Source organism: Dicentrarchus labrax, unplaced genomic scaffold (assembly GCF_905237075.1).
Source record: "Dicentrarchus labrax unplaced genomic scaffold, dlabrax2021, whole genome shotgun sequence".
Classification (NCBI taxonomy): domain Eukaryota; kingdom Metazoa; phylum Chordata; class Actinopteri; family Moronidae; genus Dicentrarchus; species Dicentrarchus labrax.
Genome location: NW_026136708.1, coordinates 272,544 through 296,149, shown reverse-complemented (window position 1 = coordinate 296,149; position 23,606 = coordinate 272,544). Strand labels below are relative to the sequence as shown.

The 23,606-nt window shown below is 39.4% G+C and overlaps 2 protein-coding genes and 1 long non-coding RNA gene across 6 annotated transcripts in view; all 3 read right to left on the bottom strand.

The window, feature by feature from the left end:
• Nucleotides 1–1,035: 1,035 nt before the first annotated feature.
• On the bottom strand, nucleotides 1,036–6,869 carry pcare2 (photoreceptor cilium actin regulator 2). The gene is made up of 2 exons (XM_051409883.1): nucleotides 3,874–6,869; nucleotides 1,036–1,717 (listed from the first exon to the last, which is right to left on the bottom strand). Exons 1-2 carry the CDS (start codon nucleotides 6,588–6,590, stop codon nucleotides 1,648–1,650), a joined length of 2,787 nt encoding a protein of 928 aa, XP_051265843.1. The 5' UTR covers nucleotides 6,591–6,869; the 3' UTR covers nucleotides 1,036–1,647.
• Nucleotides 6,870–12,603: 5,734 nt separating this feature from the next.
• LOC127368747 (G-protein coupled receptor family C group 6 member A) lies at nucleotides 12,604–21,447 on the bottom strand. 2 transcript variants are annotated; one of them, XM_051409881.1, is made up of 6 exons: nucleotides 21,223–21,447; nucleotides 19,557–19,848; nucleotides 18,180–19,022; nucleotides 17,779–17,994; nucleotides 15,569–15,686; nucleotides 12,604–15,432 (listed from the first exon to the last, which is right to left on the bottom strand). In XM_051409881.1, the coding sequence occupies exons 1-6, from the start codon at nucleotides 21,420–21,422 to the stop codon at nucleotides 14,270–14,272; spliced, it is 2,832 nt and encodes a 943-aa protein (XP_051265841.1). In that variant the 5' UTR covers nucleotides 21,423–21,447; the 3' UTR covers nucleotides 12,604–14,269. The 2 variants fall into 2 exon arrangements, with proteins under 2 accessions (XP_051265841.1, XP_051265842.1); XM_051409882.1 differs by lacking the exon at nucleotides 15,569–15,686 and having other exon boundaries at nucleotides 15,176–15,432.
• Nucleotides 21,448–21,849: 402 nt separating this feature from the next.
• The window catches only part of LOC127368802 (uncharacterized), a 255,086-nt gene continuing 253,329 nt past the window's right edge, over nucleotides 21,850–23,606 (bottom strand). For all 3 annotated transcript variants that reach the window (XR_007885881.1, XR_007885882.1, XR_007885883.1), the window contains exon 2: nucleotides 21,850–22,053. This is a non-coding gene — a long non-coding RNA (uncharacterized LOC127368802). The remainder of the gene's footprint in view (nucleotides 22,054–23,606) is intronic.

Sequence of the window (23,606 nt, the reverse complement as noted above, 5' to 3'; positions counted from 1 at the left end):
AAATTTTTTTTTTTAAATCACACAGTTGGCATGTATTTCATGTATTTCTGTTAAGACTAAACTAAAACTAAATGCAATTGTTATTTTTAAAGTTTAACATTTTATTTAAGGTATAAAAAAAAATCTCATAGGATAAGGGCACAGTGAAGACCTAAAGACAAGCTATATTCACAGAGCCTTCAGTTCACAAACAGCCTCATCCTGCATGAGAAAGGTTTACACAACCAAAGAGCTAATAGAACAAAAGGCTCACAAAAATCTCAGGAAACCTCATTTCACAGGAAATAATTTGCTTAAAATTCATCCAAATCTCTGGTTTTAACCAAACTTCCTGCAGTTATTGTGTTCACTGTTGAGGTTCGTTGTAAAGTGTATCAGTTGTTATCTAATGTTATTGTTATACATTGAATATTTTAATAAATATATAATAAAATATCCATAAAATATGCCATTGAGTCAGTTTACTCAATGATAGAAAAGGGCTCCCTTAAGGAAAAAGATTGTGAACCACTGCTATAGAGAGACGGTATAAAGATACCCTTGGGGTTTTTTGGTATTATAGAACATGTTTTTAATGAATGTCACCATATTGTTTATCTCCAGCCCTGCTAGCATATTAATGCCATAACATAACCAATCAACAGGGTAGTGCTCCACAGATGTAAAACTTAGTTTAAAAGTCATGTGGAGTACTAAATATGTCTTCTATGGCCTAAGAATTCACATTTACAACAGAAAGCCTGTCTCACACACTGGGGGTGTGCATTTACAAAGTCAAACTAATTACAGTTGCTTTATGGGAAATGTAGGAACCAGTGTTTTTGGATCTTTACAGAGGAACTAAAAGTTAGGATATCTCTTCGTCTGCTGCTTCAATTGTATCCATTTCCCCTCATCTTTCTGGTAGTATAATACAGAGTACTGAACCCCCTTAAAGGTACCCTGTGGAGTAGCTTTCATGACATTATTGCACTGATAGGCCCTGAATATTCCCATAAACATACACATTTTCAAGAAAACTCAATAAAACTTGGGGCAGATTTTTCCTCTTTTATTGGGTTGTAGTCGAGGTAGAAAACATGGTTTAACACAAATAGAAAGCTAGTGCAAACTGTCCAAACACAAAATAAAAGACATTTACAAACACTTGAGTACATCTGATAATTATGTAAATTATAGGCATACTGTATTTGGTATAGCAGCCAATAGAACTTCCAAATCCCCAATTGTCTCCCAGCTCTGAAGTTCAGCTGTGAGCCTAGAGGGAATCTGGAAAATTGGTGGTGCTAATGGCTGCAATAACAACATTTTTACATATATCTTTGACTTTAAACAAATTCAAGGTAGATTATAGATTCAACATTCAGTTTAAATTAAGTACGCACTTCTAAAAACTGATACAGATGAATTCTTCTGACAATGTTTTCAGAAGTAAATTAAAATGTTCATGTGCTTAAAACCGCTTGAATGAATATTATAGATGTATCTAAAACCCACACTTGGAACAAAATCCTTTAGTCAGAAAAGGAAAGAAAAAAGAAAGGGGCTAAACCTCACAATCCTGCTAATCCATAATCCCTTTCTCCATTCCATTCCCTTCCCTCCTCACATTTCACTTTAGAAACCCTGGCCAATCACAGCCGGGCTCTAGGCTGTCGTCACAGTGGCACTTGGATCCAACTGGGCGTTGTCTCCTCTCATCAGAGGGCTGCCTGGCCTGTAGGAAAGCAAGAAAGGAGGGGGGAAGCAGTTTTAGCGCATGAGTGGATTATGTGGGCTAGCAGGCCGAGGAGTTCACCTAACCACAGGGGTGGAGAGGTGGGGTAGGAGGGCTAATCCAATCTGGATTAGGCCAGGTGGTTTCTCTGGATGCAGGAGATGAGCTGGTAACATACAACCGGACACCGTGACTGTAGGTTCGAATTAGAGTTAAACTGTTTGAAAAAGCTTTTACTGCAGGTGTCCAACACCTCGTGATAGAATCTGACTAGATCCCTACGGTTAATCTCTTCAGAGGTAAAGCTCTACACTAATATAAATTTTAAACTATGGTATAAACAAAAAAAATAAGAATAAATGTATAAGAAAAACTTCCTGACCTCTGTGAATTGAATATGAACCCTTTTGCCTCCAAATTCCCATAAAACACAGCAGACTATTCATAGCAGCTTCCTTAAATGTCCTGATACTCAGACAGCTAGTTCTCCGACCAGTACTCTGGAATCATGAGTTCACCTTATGTGCTCTGTGCGTCACTAATTTTAGAACGAACCAAATGAGCACAACATAAAATGTCTTAAAACTATATTTACACACGTCTCTACCAAACAAGGCCAAAAATTTGAGAAATATATCCCACAGTCTAATGAAAGCTGCTATAAAGTTGCATTATGTGAAGTGTAGGACCCATGGCTTTTGGAGCTTGGCCCACACTAGGGACTGAAACTGTTTTGTTTTCCTGCTCTGACTTCATGGAAGTGCAATACTACATACCTGGAGTGCTGGTTTAAATTTGAATGCCTTACTTGATATTGTACCTCAATTCTTCGAGAAATTGCATTGTGTACAGCTAACTGACACATAATCAATATGGGACTTTGGGGCCCCAGGGGTATAGGGTATGGGGCAGATGCCCATCTTTCAATGGTTTTGTGGTTCCACACATTACGCAACCAATATAACCCCATCTTCCAGCTTTTCTTGATAAATTAATTTCCTTAAATTTATTTGCTTATTTATTTCTTTGTTTTATTTTTTCTGTCCCCAAGTATAAGAACATGTATAGATGCATTGGCATATATCCTGCTAACTCAGCAAATAATTACAGTAGCATATTACATGAACAAAGATGTACTTTTTAATATACTTCTCTGTGTCTATTTTTTATTTTTTGGTTATTTGTTTGCATTTGTGTTCAACTTTTACCACCTAGAGTCCCTACGCTACTCTATTCTCCTATCACCTGCAGTGTGTACTATGTGTCATCCTTCCTTTTGTCTAGTCACTTACTTGTTTTACCTGTTTGTACAAAGCCACCTTTCACTGAATAAAGAATTTAAAAAAGCTTCTTACGTGTGACATGGCATGATGGTTGTAATTTGGCAGTGCAAAGTCTTTTGTTCTTATTGTCTTGATGCAGTTTGATTTTCTCACAACATAAGTTTAAGGCATAAGTCAGGCCTAAACAGGCTCAAATCATCGGTTTATGATTCAGTTACAATGACAAGATGCCTTGTGTCACAGCTCTGAAAAAACTTGAGCACTTTTTCACAAATAAAGCAGGACATCTGGTGTAGCGCATATAAGTAAACCAGTTGTGTGTTATCTGATCTGTTTTGTTTCTGCTGGGAATGCAGATGGTCAGACGTGCCAATGTCATTCACTTAAACAGTAACACAGGCAGGAGCCATCTGTGTGGATTTAAAGTAAACAACCACAGGTCAAACTAACTAGGTGCTTTAATTACACCAAAAAAAAAACCCTAATCACAAGGATCTAAGCCTTCTTTCATTTGTATTCAGCAATATCGACCATCTATGTCAATATTTATAGAGTAGCAACATGGAAGCCCAGTTGTCATAGTTATGCGTTATATAAAATATATATGTAAATCAGATTTGCCTGTAGTATCTAAAGATTCAAGATTCAAGATTCAAGAAGCTTTATCTATCCTGAGGGAAATTACTGTGCAACAGTTGCAATACAAAGGTGGGAACGTAATACAGGGTTAGAGATGACTCAAAACTCAAGTAAACACTTTTGTCAAGCATGACTGGTATTGATCAGTCATAAAATGTTTTTTTCTTTAATGGCAAAAAAGCAGGACAAAAGACAAGCGCTGACCTGGACCCACAACTTTGTGATATAACTTACCTATATTTTGTGGTAACAGACTCACTCTCATTGGCCTGGCTAGAGGCTGAGCTGCCAGCTTTGGGAGGCTCTGAATGGGAAGTCGAACTAGGCCTCTGTTCTGATTGGGTGCGACGGGTAGAGCTGTCTATCCTCCTCATTGGTAGCCTGCCTCGGGAGGTCTCTCCCCATGGTCTGGGAAGAATAGAACTTCCAGAGGAAATGCAGTTCTGAGAGTTTTGAGACTCTTTTAGACAGAAGACTGAACGGGCATCTTTAAAGGACACAGATGGAATGATCTCTTCGGTGTTGTTATCTGTGGCACGTGTCACTGTTTTCGGAGAACCTGGGCGAGATGAGGGCCTAGAGGTGGTCTGAGGTCTGAGCACAGGAGGGCTTGGAAATCTGTGGCACACAGAGGGACAAGATGGTGGTAGGCGGACTCTAGAGACAGGTGGTGCTGTCACAGGCAGGCTGGGAGAGGACATCTCAGACTCATAAAATTCATTGCTTTCACATCTCTGGCCCATCCTGGCTTGAGGGGGTAAAGGTCCTCTGCTACTTAGTTCTGCAATATTTCTCTTGTCAGCAGTTTCTGCTGCATTGCACAGGTGAATGATCTTACGTGCCTGTTGGTAGAGAGAGTTAGCCTTCTCCATTTCAGGATCCAGATCAGTTTCTTGTTGCTGTTCTGTATCTGGCACCTCCATAACTGCACCCTGCCTGACAGGGCGGGCAGGCAAGATAGTGATAGATCTTGGTTTTATGCTGGCACGGCTTGGCAGTACTTCAACATTTTGCAGGGATGCCTTCAGGCGCTGGGAGACCCCGGTGTTTTGATTTATCATTGGGAGACTTCGAACTGAATCTTCCTTTGACCTTCCCTCATTTCCTGGTATGCCCTCAGTACTCTGGAAGGAATTGTCCATCAGAACCTCTGGGGGTGGAGGTGGTAAGTTTTCTACATCCAGGTCATCCCTGCTGTCAGGCCAGCTGTTGTTGTTATTGTTGCCATTGATGACTAAACCCCCCTCATTAACATTTAGTGTGCCAGATGACAGAAGGATCCCACTTTTCCTGGGCCTCCTGATATGAGGTGGAATATTATCTAGGCTCTGCCCTGGTCTACCATCAACCCCTTGGCTAAAGGTATTTATCAGCCTTCTGACTGACTGGCGCTTAGGTGGTTGGGGTGTTAAAGCTGGTAAGGAACAAGGTGACTGATTTGCTCTAAGGGGGCCTTTTTGTGAACCTGTTGATCCACTTAATGAATGCCGTCTTAGTCCCGCCCTATACAGGTTATAATGAGGTCCTGCTAATTCTTTGTATCCTCGGGTTTCAGTCATCTTTTTCATTCGCTGATCCAAGTCCCTCTGGCTGTTTTGTAGCTCCATCATTATGTTTACACATCTAGTGGATGAGGAGTGTTCAGGTTTGGTTGCAGTGACAGCAGTCCGGGGACGTCCGACTGTAGACTGCTGATCCTGCATGTAGAGAATAGGTTGACTGGGATCTGGTGGGGAAGAATTTGACCTCTTCTTCTGAGGCCTATCACCTTCATTATCTTCATACTCTTCATCATCATCATCATCGTCTTCCTCCTCGTCCTCTTCATCATCTTCATTATGGCCTTCCAGGTTGGGTGAATTACTGGGCATAGTATCAAATGCACCACGAATGTTAATTCCAGAGCCACAACTTCCAGATCCAGCACTCCCTCGGTGGTGGCGGTGCCTCTCAGACCCTGTCAGACTCTCGTTTTCCCCCCCAATCCCACTGTCCTCACTGTGCAGTGCTGAATCCTCTGGGTTAGACTTCCTCAATGCAGCCCCCTCTACCAGTGCCAGCACTTGAGTCAACCTCTGTTCCGCTACCTGCTTCGCCTGCAGTTTCTCAACTAGCAGCTTAGAAACAGAAGAAAAGTACTCCACTGCGTCCTGAAGCGTGGTGTCACCCAGTACCTGGACCGAACCCCCCACAAGCCTAATTTTCTCTGTTGAATGCTGAAGAAGTTGCTGTAACAGATCTGGAGGTGGATCAGGGGGGCTGGCTGTGGCCATGCTAGGTTTAGCTTGCATAACAGCTTGGCCCCTCATACCAGAAGGCAAGGCCATGTAGTCCCCATGCTCCTTCAACATCAGCTCCCCCTCCTCTGCCATCTCCTCTAGGGCCTGATTGATCTCCTCAAAGCGCAACACAAAAGCAGTCATCATGGGCTGAAGGGACAACTGTGTCTGGGCTGCTTGGTCCAGCAGGCCTAACAGTGTCTCATATTTGGAGATATTTGGGTTCAGAAAGGCATAGGCTGCCTGGTGAGCCCTCACCATGTGTGGTGGGAAGTCTACCTTTGCCTGAAGAATAGAGGACCTCTGCTTTTCGAACCTTCTCTTGCCTTTATTTTTCTTTCTTTTCTCTGTCCTTTTAATCTTATCTGTTTGCACAACCTCATTGACTATCTCTTGGGATGTCACATTCACCTCTGTTCCTTTAATTTCCTCTGCATTTTGGGCAGCTGTTGTATTGGAGGCCAACTGAGACCATGCAGTCTCTTCCATAGGAGGTTCTTCGGTAGGTAGTGGAGGTTCATTTTCTTTCTCATCAGTCTTCAAAAAATTGCTCTCCTCCTCTACAGGTCTAGAATCATTACCATCCTGTGAGGCTTCAGCCACCAGCGCCTTTAGAGATTGTGGGCCTTCTGGCTTTGAAAATAACTTCCCTTTGGATGGAGAGCAGCCCATTTTTGCATTAAAATTATATTCAAGAAAAACTTATCTTTTGCTGAAGAAACAAAATAGTCAGGAGGAAAAGGTAAGGCCAACGTGTAAATCCATAGGTAAGGATCTCCGAAGCTGGTTAGACAAGTCTTTTAGAATCCTCCAACAGTGGCTTTGGCAGTCCAGCCTCCACATGCTAGTTTTCATGTATTTCTTCCATCCTTGTATACTTTCTTCTCAGAATTCTACAATCAAACAGTGTTGGAAAGACACCTGCAATCTGTCGAGTGAACTGACCACCTATCAGGGCTTGCCATGGTAAGGAGCTAAGAGGATAATACGGATTTAGGAGGTTTCTTCCCTCTCTTTCCTTCAGCACGCACAGATGGTCATGTTAAGTGCATCAATACACACAGTCGCACACACATACACATACAGACACTTACATGTAAGACTTTAAGCTCATCAGGTTAATCAGAGAAGGGTTTGTCAGGTGGTGCTTTTAGCCTCATCCACTGTGCTGTTTACAGGTACAACTGAGAGATAAACAACTCTGTTTTTTTGAAAACTATTATAAGACTGCCAAAAATATACAGATTCACTTTGTGTAGATGCATTATGGCTGTCCTAAAATTACTCACACATACACCTACCCTTTACTGTAAATGCTGGGAAAAGGTGCCAGTTCGATGCCAAGACTTTTCTGAGAAAATGAGGAAGCGAGATAGTGATCTTTTTTCTGCCCAGTCCTCAGCATAAATTCCTGTCACGCTCGATATGTTTTGTTGGCATACCTTCATGTCACAATGACAGTTTTCTGCTCTTGACCTAAAGCAGGAAATCTCTTGACCAAATATAATCATCACCCAGAAATTCAGGCTAGTTAAGTTAATTTATCCAGCCCCTAAAATAACCTTGCACATACACAAATGGACAGGCTTAACAGCCTCCTTTCATTCCTTTTATGAAAAAATATATAAAAAAGGGGGATTTTTTTTAACCTTTAAAAAAAAAATTTTAATCGAAATTTTTAAAGTGTTGTCTGCCTTAATAAATTAATTTATTTTGTTTATGCAAGAATGCCCCTATGTAGAAGGTAGGGTCAACAAACCATCAGACTTTTAAAAAAACTACATTTATTTTAACCTTGTGATTATTATAGTAACCATTATTTTCACACAAACTAGTAATTTTAAACCAAACCATGATCATTCCCTTACCAAGTGCTTTTTGTGCTGAAGGGCATGGACCAATAAGGTTTGACTTGGAGAACTTCTTGGTGTCAGGGTGTGGGAACTACACTACTCTTAAGATCTTAGCCAGGGGCAGACTCCAACTGTTTGAGGGGCAGAGGTCGAAAAAACCACCATAGGGGTATCCAACGTTGCATGTGTCACCAAGAGGTCCCCTTACTCCACTAGTGCTCTTAATCCACCTTTTAATGTGCCTTCATGTGCAGTATGCTTTCATTTTTGAACACAAACATATGGCCTAGATGGTTAAAAAATTCTACATTGCATGGCTTAGAGGAAGAGCGGGTCGTCCACTAATCGGTACTACCTACAGTAGTGCTGTGGAGCTGAGCTCCCCGTTTTGTTTATCTCAACCTACATAGGCACGCGCACATGGGTGACGCATACACATTCCTCCCAATGGTTTAATACTGTTACACTGATCTACAGGTGGTGGTAACATACCAACATATGCAGCAATGCACCGACAAAGAGAGGGAAGAAACCGACTTCTAGCTATATAACATGGACAGAAACAATGCTGGATTTGATAAATCTTTGCAAATGTTTTATGCGGAAAGAAAAGCTTTTTAACACTTTTGTCATAGTTTGACACATACAATTAGTTAGTTAGGTGAATGACACTGAATGTAAACATAACTTTTGTTTGTTTACAAGAAGATTCCACAGGTGACCAGGATATAAAAATAAAACCTGTTGAGCCACTGTGTAAAGTGCACATACCTGCAATGACATGAATATAAGATTCATATTAAAATCTAGAGTGACAGTGTAAAAAGTTAAAGTATATTTGTTATTTTGATATTCTTTGTAAATTTTGTATGATATACTTAGTTCATATTTTCTCTACCGGTGCACCATTCAGTTCCATTTTCTGTGAATTCTAGATTTGATTTGTATGCCATGTCCTACTGATATGGCACAATACTAAACATATACTGTAGTATAAGACTGTGGTGCCTAATTCTGGCAATGACTTTATTCTCACAGATAGTAGATGACCCAAAAAGCTAATTCCAGACACTGAATGTAATGTAACTGTATGTTGGACAGGCCTTTGCTGAAAACAAGCAGGGTCTCTCCCAGGGATTAACATAATTTATAAAAAAAAACCTGCACTCTCAGTTAACCAAGGCCTCACAGAATCCCAGAAAGCCTGAGCATATTTGTACTCCTTGCCACCCACGCCCCAGGTGTATCACAATAACAAGAACTGGGCAAGCTGTCAACAGAGCAGTTAAGGAGCTTAAACTGCTGGAGGTCTGACGTCTGCTTCATGTGTTGTTTGTAGTTTAGTAGACTTTAGTGAATACAATTTTGAGATGCTTTCTTTGAGTAGTTATACTTCTAGTCCACACTACAACATTGTACTTTATGTCCACTACATTGAGTAAATTACTTTTACTTCAGATTTTACATATGATCGGCTGATAGAATATGATAAATTTTTATTGATGAAGCTACCCAAGACATGCGCCATCATAGTATAATGTATTGTAGTCATTATATATTGGAATACTTAAAGCCCAATTATTCACAGAGGTCTCCTCCTCTCCAAAACAAACTGGAACCCGCTGATTAAAACCGTTAAAAACACTGAATAAAGCAGTTCCACCTTAAACATCAGTGATGTTCAAGTCAAATCCTCGTCCTAAAGCTTTTACTATAGCAGTCATCACACAAAAAGGAATAATTCCACTGTTTTATTTTGAACTAGAATTAAGTTTACTTTGTGTTATTCATTAAAAAACATTATTATTATATTATAATCCACTTATTACCTGCAGCCCAAAATACAGTTTATACCTTTAATTTAATTCCACTCCCTTTTGAATTCCCCTGTGGGAGAGGTGGGTGTCATTTCTTTTGGCCCATTCATTATCCTGCAATGTTATTATGTCTTATAATCTTCTCCTATCAGTTTATTGATTTCATCAAGCTAGCACTTAGTAATAGTTGTTTTCAGAGTAAATGCTGCTATCTTAGAATTGCAGCAAACCGAGCTTATAGTTGTCTTGTATATTTATTTTCTTTGTTAGGTTATGTTTCTCTATTTATCAAGTATGTATTATTAGTTTTTTTTACTATACAAACACATTTTTACATTAACTTTGGTGTAGCTCTTGTTTATTAAATCCCATTATTTTATGATTTGTAAATCACTGTAATTGAATTGGTTGCTTCCAGTAAAAACCTCAAAGGCAAACCGCTGTCTTCATACTTTATTGCAAGTGTGTTTAGCTCGCTGCTGTGCACTTACTTAGTGAGGTGAGAAGATTTGTATTAGTTTATCTGTTTATTTCAATATAACCAAACACACATTCCGTTGTTGTCAATGACACTGTATCTTACATTCTTAAACAAATGCATGGGTGTAAAACAGTGATCACATCCAGATCTGAAATGCTATCTGCTAACTAGATTTAAGATAACTTGCTCTAATCTCTATTTAATAGTGGTTCAGCCACCTAACAACAGGAATGGCAAGATACTGTCAGCGACAATAGCTGCATTGTGGCTTGAGAAAACAAAATGAGAAATAAGAGCTGGAAAGAACAGAATGCTGGCTTCCTAGCATTGCTGTTAAAAGGAAGTATTCAACCATTTCTGGTAAGGCTGAAAAAATAGGCTGGAAGAGGGATGCTGGCTTAATCAGAGAGAAAATTATCTTTTCTGATCATCAGTGAGAAGGACAAGTCATCGGCTGTGCGTGGCCAGTGTGTCTGTGTGTCGGCAGGCCAATGGGCTTTAATATCTCTGAGTTGGATCAGTGGTGATAGGCTGACACTTATGTAACAGTCTCAGATGGCTGTGCTGCACTATTCTCGGATGTTTCCCTTCCAGATTTTTCTCTCTGGCTTGCACAACAAGAAAGTTGCAAAACTCTGACGCTGAGGACAGACTGGTCAGGGATACCAGGAGCTATTACTGGTGTGTGGAGGAATATGAGGTTTAAGAATGGGTCATAATGAATAGAATAAGACTCCATTTTGCATTTTCCACAAACCCTTCTGTACATACAGTGCTGTTTCTGGACATTTTGTATTAGGCCAGGCTTCCTCTGCCTTGATCTTTTCATTATAATCTTTTATAGTAAAAACAATATTTTGTTACTGTACTTAAGTAATTTTTGGTATCTCTTCAAGGCACTTGAATTTACTTGACTATTTTGTTTTCTTACAACCTTTGACTTTTGCTACATTTTAACACAAATATCTGTACTTTCTACTCCTTACAGTTTAAAGTCTCATTAATTTAGTTTTAATTCAATAATTATAATAATTATTGATAAACATCAAGACCACTGCATGTCACACATGACAGACATCTCAAACAAGACAAAACAGACAAGAAGGGAGTCTTTTTTTTACACTAGTATCTGTACTTCTACTTGGGTAAAGAATGTGTGTACTTTTGCCACCTCTATGATAATTGAGTGATTTTTTTTTTTATGAAGCAGGAAAATAATATGAAACATAACAAACCTGGTTATCGTATGTCTATATTATTCTCATATTATGCATGTTTCTGATGGTCTGTACAGGAATGTCTATGACTGCTCCACATCTCTCTCATTTCCCTATTGAACTGGTATTACCCAACTACCAGCACTAAACATAGGCAGATCTAGATAAATATTCATGTGTGTCCAGAAGGTGGTATGCAGATTTTAAGGGGTGGCAGAAATATATGCAGATTTAATCACAATCACGTATATCAATATTTGCTTGGAAAATCCATAAAATAAAAATATTTGAACTCAGAAAATTGTGGGACTGAAACACTTAAAAGCACTTACAGACATTTAAAACAACACGCAACCCCTTCCTGTATCAAAAAAACAGCTATGACCTGTGTAAAAATGAAACAGGAAAGAGTGTTAAATAATAAAATCAATTAGCTGCTTCAGTTTCAGGGTCCTTGTGTTCTGAATGCTAAATTAATGTCACACTTGAATACAACAGAGCAATCAATAATGTTAGAAGGAACACCTGTGCTTTTGAGTCAAGTCAAAATGTCTGCTGGGAAAAAGGCCTGTGTGTTGTTTTGAAGCCTTATGTATTTTCTACATGCTCACAGTGAACAGATTAGATGAAAACCCCAGGTGAAGGAGCGCTCACTGTCACCACAGAAAAATCCAAAAAATCCCATATGTGATCACAGGAAATCATGGCACCACATGTTGCAACACAATCACATAGGTTTCACATGGGAATGTACATAGGCTTCACACATTACACCACAAAAATATTCCAAAACCACATGTTGAAAAGTTACATATATATGTACACGCGGTCTCATGTGTTTTGACTGTAAGGGATGTCACAACAGCAACTTTTTATTGCATTAAGTCCCCTAATAAACCACAAAATATGTAATTTTAACTGCCCCCTGGGGCAACACATGCACTGAACAATCTTGTTAGACCCCATTCAGACCAGCTCTAGATTTACATTTAAAAACCAGCCCTGTCATTATTTTGAATGAGACCAGAAGGCACCACTGTCATGACCCCACCCCAACTGGTCGAGGCAGACGACCACCCACCTAGAGCCGGAGGGTCTGTCCTAGGTTTCTGCCTTTTAACAGGCAGTTTTTCCTTGCCCTTGTCGCCAAGTGCTTGCTCATGGTGGTACTGTTGGGTCTCTGTAATTAATGTTTTAAAGAGTTCGGTCTAGACCTGCTCTATTTGAAAAGTGTCCTGAGATAACTTCTGTTATGAATTGGCGCTATACAAATAAAATTGAATTGTTCAGACAAAACAAGAGAGACCACACGGATAATTAAGGTTTTTAAAACAAAATATATTTATTTAACCAATATTAAACTATACACCAAGTATAAAAATATGTAAATCAGTGTTGTCAGTAGCGTAGTGAGTGTGTGGATATGGGCCTAGGGCGGTGTAGGTAAAAAAGGTAATGTGAAAAACAAGTAAACCCAAAACACAAACAAACCAATAACCTGCTGGCTGGGAGGAGAGAGACATAACTAACAGGTTCAGCTCCCTATATAGCCTAGCAATCTGCGAGCAAGTTAACTCAGGTGTAGCTCATCCTCCAGCCACACCCGTGCCACTCTCTTGCACAGAGGAAGGGGAAACACACAGAAAAAGTAGGAGGGGTCATCACACCACAAAAGCTGAACTTTTGCCAATACACTGCAAAAACCAATCAAATACATGCAAGCCCACATTACTGGTGGATAAGTCTGGAACATGAAAAGGTTGTTCATCTCACAATTGTTGCAAAGAAAGAGTTGCCAGAGTTGTGAAATCCTGTCTCTGAGTATTATAAATATGGTGCAGTCCTTTAGTGTCTGTTAAAGGTTCCCCGTGGACCTTTAGTAGCGCTATGGAGCAATTAGTTTTTTCTTTTAATTTCCCTTTTGTTTATCGCATGCATAGGTGACACAATACACAGTCCTCCTAAGGGTTTCACATTATTCCATTTATCTACAAGTGGTGGTAAAGTGCCAAGAACTGCTTTAATGCCCCAGAAAAGTCAGGGAATAAGGAAGCTGCAAGCTAGTGAATGTGGATCTTTTATGAAGATGAAAACACATTCATCAAATTTGTGCATAAATGTGTTTTAGTGAGAATGCACTTAATGCAAAAAAAAAAAAAATGGCTGTTTGGTTACAAGACTACAAGGTACCAACTCCACAGGCTACTTGTCAGCCTTTAAATGAGGAGTTTCCAACTTTTTTGACAGCGATACTCCCTGTATACTTGAACATCCATGATAAATTAATGCTTTCAATAGAATAAAATAGCGATGTATATTTTCACCTTAAGTCATTTTAATATACAGGACCCATTACCACCTTAATCCACCACTTCCCGCAGCATCTGTAGATAAACTTCATCATTCAAGATCATTCTAACGTACCGAAGACACAACAATTCACACTACATTCAGGTGAATATACACTAATGGTAAATGGTAAATGGACCTGTACTTTCCTTTCTAGTCTTCCGACCACTCAAAGCACTTTTACACTATGTGCCACATTCACCCTTTCACACATATTCACTCAGTGATGGCATAGTCCATCGAACAGAAACTAACATTCGTACACACTCACAGCATCGTGAGCAATTCAGGGTTCAGTATCTCGCTCAAGGATACTTCGACATGTGGTACCAGGAGCTGGGGATCGAACCCACAACATTCCGATTAAGAAACGACCCGCTCTGTTGTTTACATACCATGTCAACAACAGGCATTTAAAAAGTATCTTTGTTTTAATACCTTGTATACAGTACAAATGACTCATCTTCTTTATTATTTTTTTTCTTGAAGAACACCACAGTTTTCAGCAGAAATCATATATTAACTTTACATGGATTTACAGACATACATACAAAATATATTACAAAAGATAGATTTTAAAAAGGGAAACTAATATATGAATATTAGTGTACATAAAATTTTTCAGGAACCAGTTTTAGAAGGATATACTCCTGCGTCGTCTCCTTATCATTTTTGTTCTTGGCCTGTTAGACAGAGGGTAGGCACGAATCTTTTCACTGGACATAGGCACTATGACCAATTCTGAACCAGTAGGGGTGACATCGCTTAGTGTCTCTGAGCTCCTCAATATAGTTGTCATACTTGATATGGAAAACCTGGCACTCGTTAGTGATGGTATGTTCATTCCGGGGGTATCTATATCTATCCCTCCCTCTGACTCAAGATTTGGACTTTGGGCTCGCCATCTCTTCAGAATCCTCTCTAATGTATTGGTCTTGGACCCGAAAAGTGCTTCATAGCATTTGGGTAAAAAATGGCAAAAGATGATGCCATAGCTGGATACTAGAATGGCTGAAGCCTGAACAGCAGTGCCTTCTTCATTGTTGGTGATATAGACTGGGATAAAACACACCCATACAAACAAGTACATCAGCATGCTGAAAATGATGTAGCCTGTTTCACTGAACTCCTGAGGCACCTTCCTGCTTTTGAAGGCCAAGAGGAAGCCAATCAATGCTAGCAGAGCTATGTAGCTCAACATAATACCAAATCCTATGTATGTGGCACCTTCACTACACTGGATTATGTTCTTCATGCTTTGTGCGGATGGAGGTGTGTCATCAATATCAGGAGAATCAAAGATCATCCAGAGAAGACAGATTATTCCCTGCAGAGCAGTGATGACAGAGACAATTACATGGGGCTTGTAAAGTTTGTGTAGTTGTCTGTTTGTCATCTGACCAAAGGGAAGGAAAGCCAGGAAGGTACGGTAGGCCTTTACTAGAATACAGGACACGCACAGGGTGAAGCCCATCGCATACATCAGCTGGCGGGCCCGGCAGAGGTGTACACTGGGCTTGCCCATGAAGCATATCACACTTGCGAAGCTCACTGCCAGACCAGCCATCATCACACAGGACAATCTCACCTCAGCTCTTTTCATAGGTGGGTAATTTCGGTACACCAAAAACATAATGAAGATAACAAACAACAGCAAGATGCCAAAGGCTGCAGCTGCCATCATGGTGATGGGATGAGGATCATACCAGTGCAGGTAGGACTCCCATCTTGGCTTGCACTGAGTCCAACCTTTGAGAGACCAAGTTCCACTGGGACACTTTTTGCAGGCATGAAGATCTGTTTGAAAAGAGTATTGAGGTAGATATTAGGTTAAATAAGGTCATGTGTAAGGGCTCCATTATAAACAAGTTAGTTTGCATTTTGAAGCTAAAATTAAGTTAGAATGTAAAATCAGCATGTCAATCAGGCATACCCCAGGCATCTGAATAGGTCCCCTCCGTACATTGGGTGCAATTATAACAGCAGGATACGTTTAAGATCTTCTTTACCGAGCCAGGGGCACAACGCTCTGAGCATCTAGACTGAGGGGTCTGGGATAGCAAAACAAGAGAATATCCTGTAACTGCACATTAGATGTTTAAGCTAGTCTTTGTTCTATAAAATATTGTTTCAAAACCTTGTGTGAGGTGTAGTTGCTAAAATAAACTACAAATAATTGTTTTATCAAATGACAAACTCTTTGGTCCAGTGTAAGATATCTCAACAACTACAGGTCAGATTCGCATTCATGGTCCCCAGATGGCTTAAGGGTTCAGAATGTTTCAAACAAACAAGGTCATACAATGTGTTGTCCCATCTCATAAATCACATCGAAAGACCATCCACCTCCCTGATCTCTCTACAAGAACTGTGTCCTTTGCACATCTTTGTAGTCCCAGCGTAATTAGTCATACAAATAGGGATAGCAAACTTATCAAAGGCATTCTTGTCGTTGCACTCAATTGTTCCAACAAATTCTCACTCCTAACTTGTCATATAGTCAAGAGCAGGGCTCCATAGTCAAATTAGCAAGAATAAATATGCAATGTCCACAACTTCTGGTCAAGTTAACAATAATAAATATGCAATGTTGGGTAAGACTATAAAAATAAAATAAAGTTACATTACGTACCTGACATAAGTGCATGAATAAAATATAACTTACGTAATGTACCCGACCTAACTTAAGTACGTTACCTATGGTATCTTACATCTTTTTTACTTTTGGTAAAAGTCCTGTGTTTATCCATACACCTCCATATGCTGACTTTCTCGCTTTTTATACTACGTCACATGACTTCAACGGCAGGGATATCTATAGAGGAGGACCACTAATTTCACACCTATACAACAATATACTCAATTACTGCGCATAGTGGGCGTTATTGAAGGATTGGCTGTTTCAGAAAAGGTACAAAAATTGTTTATGATGATTCTATCATCGGAAACAGAGTGTGTATAGTATAAGTATTCATAGATGCCACCTACGTCACTATCAAATAAACCACAGCCATATTCACGACCGATCTCTCCCAGTACGGCCGCCCACACTGCCCATTCGAATGAGAGAGAGAGAGAGAGAGAGAGAGAGAGAGAGAGAGAGAGAGAGAGAGAGACAGAGATATCTGGAGAAAATTTCAATTTTAGGCTCCAATCCTTATTTGTTACCCCCAGTTTTCTTTTGTCCCTTATTATCTGCCCCAGGCTTGCCCCAATTGGCTTTCCATGATATATACATTTATCTTGTGCATAACCCCCCCATACAGTGGGGATAGCTTGAAGGCTTTTAAGAGTACCGATGCTTATCAGTATGCTGTGGCTGGATGGGTGAAAGACGTGAAGGTGCGGCACCTGGCCACCGAGGATTTATATTTAATCATGGGAAATGTAAGTATTATATAAAAAAATTCAAATGTATGATTTTGGTGGTAGTTTACTCTGACTAGGTAACGAGTTGTTAGCTGAGTGGCTAACAGTTAGCAAGCTACCACTCATCTTAGTGTCACTTAGCTCACAGCTAGCTGTCATTAATCTGGATAATGTTCTTTAATGTCAGATGTGATTATACCTATTTTATACAGTCCATGGTTTATACTCATTGAAAGAACATGAAGGGAAACGAGGCGATTGTGACTCTATGGGAACAGTTTGTGGTGGATTACTCTGATCATTGTTGATGTCAGTTCTGCTAGTGAGCACTTTCTGCTAGAGCAGCGGTTCCCAAACTTTTTTTCCCGCACATGCTGACTCGGCTTGCGTACCCCCACCATCCGACACATAAAAACATAACACATTCTATTGCATTCAAGGCATCATGTTTAATTAGCCGCCCTACATGATAACAAATAACAAATCAAAATGTGCAACTGGTCAACTGTCAGCTGTTGTGACCACTGCGCAGTCTTTTACTGTCTATGGCGCGATCGGCCCAAGTTGGTCGTAAAGATGGCGGCGCAAAGCTACAGTGACGTCATGTGACCCGAACGAATAATCTGACAGGCACTTAGTAAGTATCAGTAAGTATACTGAGGAACTTAATGTCTTTGGTCAGGTACTGTCTGGCCTAAAGGCAGACAAAGACTACACTGTCTATTGCAGCCCACAGACCCGTGAGTGGATGCTGTGAGTAAGGTGTTGTCTTACCGTGGTATTGGCTGTTGAGAGCCAGTTGAAATTTTCCACTTCTAGTTCTATTTGCTTATTAAGGACAAGGTATTTCCCAATCCTTTGAAATCTTCTGTAGCGTCCATCTCTTTCCCACATGACCAGATCATAACCACTTACAAAATCACCATTTTCGTCAAAGAAGAAATTCTGGTTGTCAAACTCAAACTGAACCTTCTTCAGTTCTTGAAGAACCTGCAAAGCAACAGTTTGTACAATTAAAGTTGAACATTTACACAGACTGGTCAGTTTAACAGACAATTTCCTTAACTGTTATTCATAGGAATTCTAAGGAAAGGAATCACATTAGATTGTAATTCCTAAAATACAAGGAAGCTACATTTCAAATTCAATTTCTGTTCTCAACTGAAAATTCTTACCTTCCATGGTGGGAAGTTAATTTCTCCCAAGCATAATGAATTATTGCACTTTAGTAGCTTTTTGAGAGAATTTGCTATGGCCCACACTGCTATTCTGTTAGGGAAGGCTTCACTTGTATCGAGAGTCTTTACAAGATAATCATCATTTTGTTCTTGAGGATCCTTGATATTGCATGCATTGCCAGATTTTATTTTCAGGAGGTCAGGTGTGGCACAGTAGGAAGGAGGCTGGTTTGAGAAACATTCTGATGTGCAGTTGAATCTCAGATTCTTGTATTCTTCAATGAAATGGTTATATCCTCCTGGGGTTGCTGTAAGATTCTTCAGATAATTGTCAAATGATTCGCTCTTGCTTGAAGCAAAGGTAATTCCCAATATGTCCCCAGCCTTGTTGATGCCATCCATTTGGGCAAGGAACCTGGCCCGAGACCAGGCGTCACTGGCTATCCAGGTTCTTGATGTGTTGGTCCTGATCATTTCCTCAAAGAGGACCTTCACCAGCTCTGCCTTGAGGATTAGCAGCACCACCTGGGCACTGGAGGAGCGGATCTGCTGGGCAACCTGCTTGATAAGTTGCATGCTGAGTGAATGACCAAGGTATTGGGGCAACATCTCCTGGTAGGCCACGCACACATCATTTTCCTCAGCATCCCTGAGAAAGCTCTGGAAAGCTGCTCTGCCATATTCGTCATCCCCATACACAACCCCCACCCAGTTCCAGTCAAAGTGATGCATCATTTTGGCCACTGCTTTGGTCTGATGCTTATCACTGGGAATAGTGCGCATAAAAACTGGGTAGCGCATTTTATCACTGAGTTCTGGTGAAGATGATGTGCTGCTCAGCTGATAATGAGAGTAATAGAGTAGAGCAGAGTAATAAATTAGAGATGAACACAAACTTAACTTAAACATGAATTGGAAACATGATTGGTCCAGTGTGTAACATTCAGTAGGATCTGTTGTTATAAATGGAAAATAATATTCATAGGTAAGTTTTCATTAGTGTATAATCACCTGAAAATAAAGATTGTTGTGTTTTTGTTTTCTTAAAATGAGCAGGTTTTATCTACAGATGCCATGGATCGCCTTACATAGAGGGTGATTGCATTTTTCACACGTTTCACAGCAACTGTAGTTTCTCCTTCTAGGTTGAAGTGGTGGAGTTTCGATCTGAAACTACCACTAAATCCTACACACTGGACCTTTAAATTTGAGAATCACCACTGTGAAGGTACACTCCTAGAAAGGTCACCTAAATCCCATAATTTTCACCCAGCAGACTATGTTTTGAAAAATGAAGGAGTACATCTTTGAATGTTGGTACACCTAATCAACAACAAGTACTTGGCAGTAACATGTACAGTATTTGTGACTTACTAGAGGGACCATGTACACAGTCAGCAGTCTGGCCACAGCAATGGACACCTCAGAGTACAATGATCCTAAAAAAATCTTGACTGTGGGCCTGAAGTCGCTGTAGTCGCACTTCACATTTAGAGAGTTGTTGACTGCGAGCATGTGCTCCACGTTCTGCAATGCTTTGCTTGCATACGTGCATGTGTCACACATCAAATACCCAAGGCGCACTCCTGGGAGGAAGCCAGCTGCATTTATCTCCTCAATTTCGTGGATTGCAGCCAGGGATATCATAAATGATTGTAGATCGAAACTGAAAATGGACAATGTAAACACACATGAATCTATCTGTGCTTGAGCAACTGTGGCAAAAGAAAACAAACAAATTACTGTTATACTGTTTTATAAATGTAAAGATTTGTTTAACTGCATGGTAAAATTACTGGTGTTGTCAATGGAGTCTGGTCAGCCGTAGCGCCCATTGTTTTGGTCTGAGATGATGGTGTTCTAGAGCGACATCTAGTGGCAAATTCTTTTTGTATATACTGTATAACCTTTAAAACAGGGATCTCAAACTTAAATTGGCTTGGGGCCACTTCAAGTCCTACAAGAAAGCGCAATATTCGGAAAATGTTTACAGTACTAATACATTGTTATATAATCATTTTATATCATCTTTGTTGTTCGCAGCCACACAAATAAAAGCCTGAAACCTGCTCTCTTCTTATCAACTGTTCAACTGCACACATTTGTAGGCAAACAAAATACATTTTATAAACTATAAATGAATGGGTAGTTTAAATTGATGTAAAACAACTAGAAAATTACGGAAGCCCTAAAGGGCCATGCATTCATACATTTTATTTCCTCTGTTTTCCCGTGATAACGAGTTCATTTTCTCGAGATCTCGATATAACGAAACTTTGTTTTCCAGAGATAACAATATAATTAATTTGAGATAATGACTGTGATATGATAACTGCGGTCAAGCCAGTCGTTACTCCGATCTGCGTGGTCAAATCAGCCACACTTAAATTTACAGCGTATTCGCTTCCGGTTTTCAAAATAAAGGTATTAAGAACAGTAAGCTATAATTCGAACCTTGGAGGGCCGGAAAATGGCCAATGGACCAGCAGTTTGAGACCCCTGCTAGATAAGGAAGTAAGTTGCATAGTAAAACCCTCTGAAATCTGGAATATGAGCCAAAGTGAAACTACTTGTGGATTTTATGCAGTGATGTGATTTTAGAAAGCCATTTAGGATTTACAGTTTCAATTAACTGTGGAAGGAATTATTTTTATTGATTTGTTTCAGTATTAAAGTTAAGATAAATAATTAAAAAAAGAGAATAATGAGAATGAGAATGTGAGAAGTGCTCTCACAGGCAGAAAACTAATGGATTAAGCAAAGAAGAGATCACAGCAATGACAAAAAAAAATGTAGATGGAAGCCAGAGCTTATGTCTCTCACTACACAAATGAAAACTAATGAAAAATGTGTAATTAGTTAATAAGTTATGCCTATACACACATATATAGTTTCCTTTCAACATTTTAATTCATTGTATTACATTATTATTATCTATTAGTAAGTGTTCATGTTGTGAACTGTATATAACAAGTGTCTACACACATACTTGAAAGAAAGATACAGTTCCTGACACAAATGTATTTGTTCTCAAACTCACTCTGAGCAGTGGAAGCTTTCAGGTCTGATCCGTTCGTGAAGATTCTTCACTTTCTGATGACATGGCCACAGTATACCAATCACAATGTCCCCAGGAGCGTGGGCCCCACAGATTTTGTAGTCACATCCATCCACACAAGCAGGGACTCCAGTCAACATGATCAGAGCCGAGAGGAGGCTGCAGAGCATGCGCTTCTGCATCTTGAAAGGGTGACAAAGCACTCAAGGGATGTGCAGGAACGTTCTTAATCTCTGACATGCAATTTGGGAGGTGCTAGATACAATGCAGGCAGGAAACCTGTTTTAGAACAGGAACTTGAAAGAATGTTTTTAATGCATCAGATGCCATCCTCCAGGCATTTCCCACTCTGACAGGTGCTGGCACAAGGAAGTAAAGTGTCAAAGAACATTTTTAATTCACACAATTGTTGGAGAGAATTATGAATACTGTTTCTCTAGGAACCTTTAAAGGTCAATAAAAGACTGAGAGAATCAACCAATCAAGAGATACTGATTATTTATTTGCCCCTTATTATCATAAAAATAATAGAATATATGCATTTGAACTGCTATGCTCTTCGTTTCCTTTAAGCATGCTACAAACTGTTGCGCAATCATCAGTTCCCTCTATTAGGCAAGGCAGGTTTATTCAGTCATACACATAAGCAATACAAAGTTTCGAGGCAGACGACCACCCACCTAGAGCCGGAGGATCTGTCCTAGGTTTCTGCCTTTTAACAGGCAGTTTTTCCTTGCCCTTGTCGCCAAGGTCTTGCTCATGGTGGTACTGTTGGGTCTCTGTAAATAATGTTATAAAGAGTTCAGTCTAGACCTGCTCCATTTGAAAAGTGTCCTGAGATAACTTCTGTTATGAATTGGCGCTATACAAATAAAATTGAATTGAATTGAATTGAAAAAGTAAATTAGCAGATAAAAAACAGAAGTAAGTAAAAATATAAATAATAAAATAAAAGGAAAGTTAAAAGAGCACATTAGAATACAAGATTAAAAAGTTGAAATAAATCTTTAATTCACCAATGTAGATGAAAAATGTTGCGGTTTTATTCCAAATCTTCTATATATAACCTTTTGCAGTTTGATGGCAGGACAGACGTCAGACTTGCTCAGCCTGTTAGACCTAGCCTTTGGTAAGGGAGACGCTCCAACCATCTACTGTGACCAAACCTCTACCATGGAATTGTGAGTCTCACCCATCTAGCTTTTGAAAGAAGTGCAGTCATCTCTTGGCATTTTTTACAGACTGCTCTGGTATTATCATACTGTCAGAAGGTGATACTATATATAATATACTATATATATTAATTATCAGCTGCTATTCAATGATTTATTTCAAACTGACAAAAATTGATAGGTTTTGGTTTGGTCATCATCAGCCCTACATGAACTTGCAGAGGAACTTCATCTGTCATAAATAACAGAATGCTAAAAAAAGAGTAAAATAAATTAGGCATCTTATCCTCTAACATATGGGAAATAGTTGCCATGAACAAGAGACAAATTGGAAACTCCTGCTACTGTTATCCTTGGAAAACACTCAAAGTCATATTGGACATGACAGAATGGACAAAATAGACCAAATCCTGGGTATGGCTTTATAATCAAAGTCCTTAAAAAAGCATTTAAGATTATCAACGAACACATTTAAAGCTGCTGCCATCTGCATTTTAGACTGCATATATCTAAAACAAATAGAAGGAAGCCATAAGACTTGTGAACAGTCATTATATGGTCAGTTTACCTTGGGTATAGACTTTTGCTTTTGATAGTTTTTCTGTTTGCATACTTCCCTTAAATTCCCCCTTAAGGACAAATAAAGTACTTTAAATGGAATTTGTTTGAATTTGTGTGTAACATCCTTATATCTGTTGTTTGTCTTCTTGTTAAAATAGCATCATTTTCAAGGCAAAGCAAGATAAGGCAAACATATTTATATAGCACATTTCATACCTAAGTGAACCCAAAATTTATGAAAACAACAAAAACAAGCAAGCAAAAGCACACAGAGTAAAGACAATAATAAACATACATTTGCTTTAAAAGAAAATTAATTAAAAGCAAAGGTAAACAGGTTGGACTTATTTGAAAGCAGTCAGCAATGTCACCAGTTCCAGATTCTTAGATGGTTGTTTATACTGCACTAGATATTGAAGGATAGAGTTCTCACTATCTTAACTAAACCAGAGAATGTAAACAACCAGGTAATCAACCGCATCGGAGGTGTTGGTATGAACACAAGAGAGCTAATCTTAACTACACTGTCACATACCTGGACAAAGCTTTGTTGCACATAATGTCACGTCACTGTGTTCTTGCTCTGAACTGTAGATGGAGGGCAGGAAATGATTGTCCAGATTTGGAGCTATC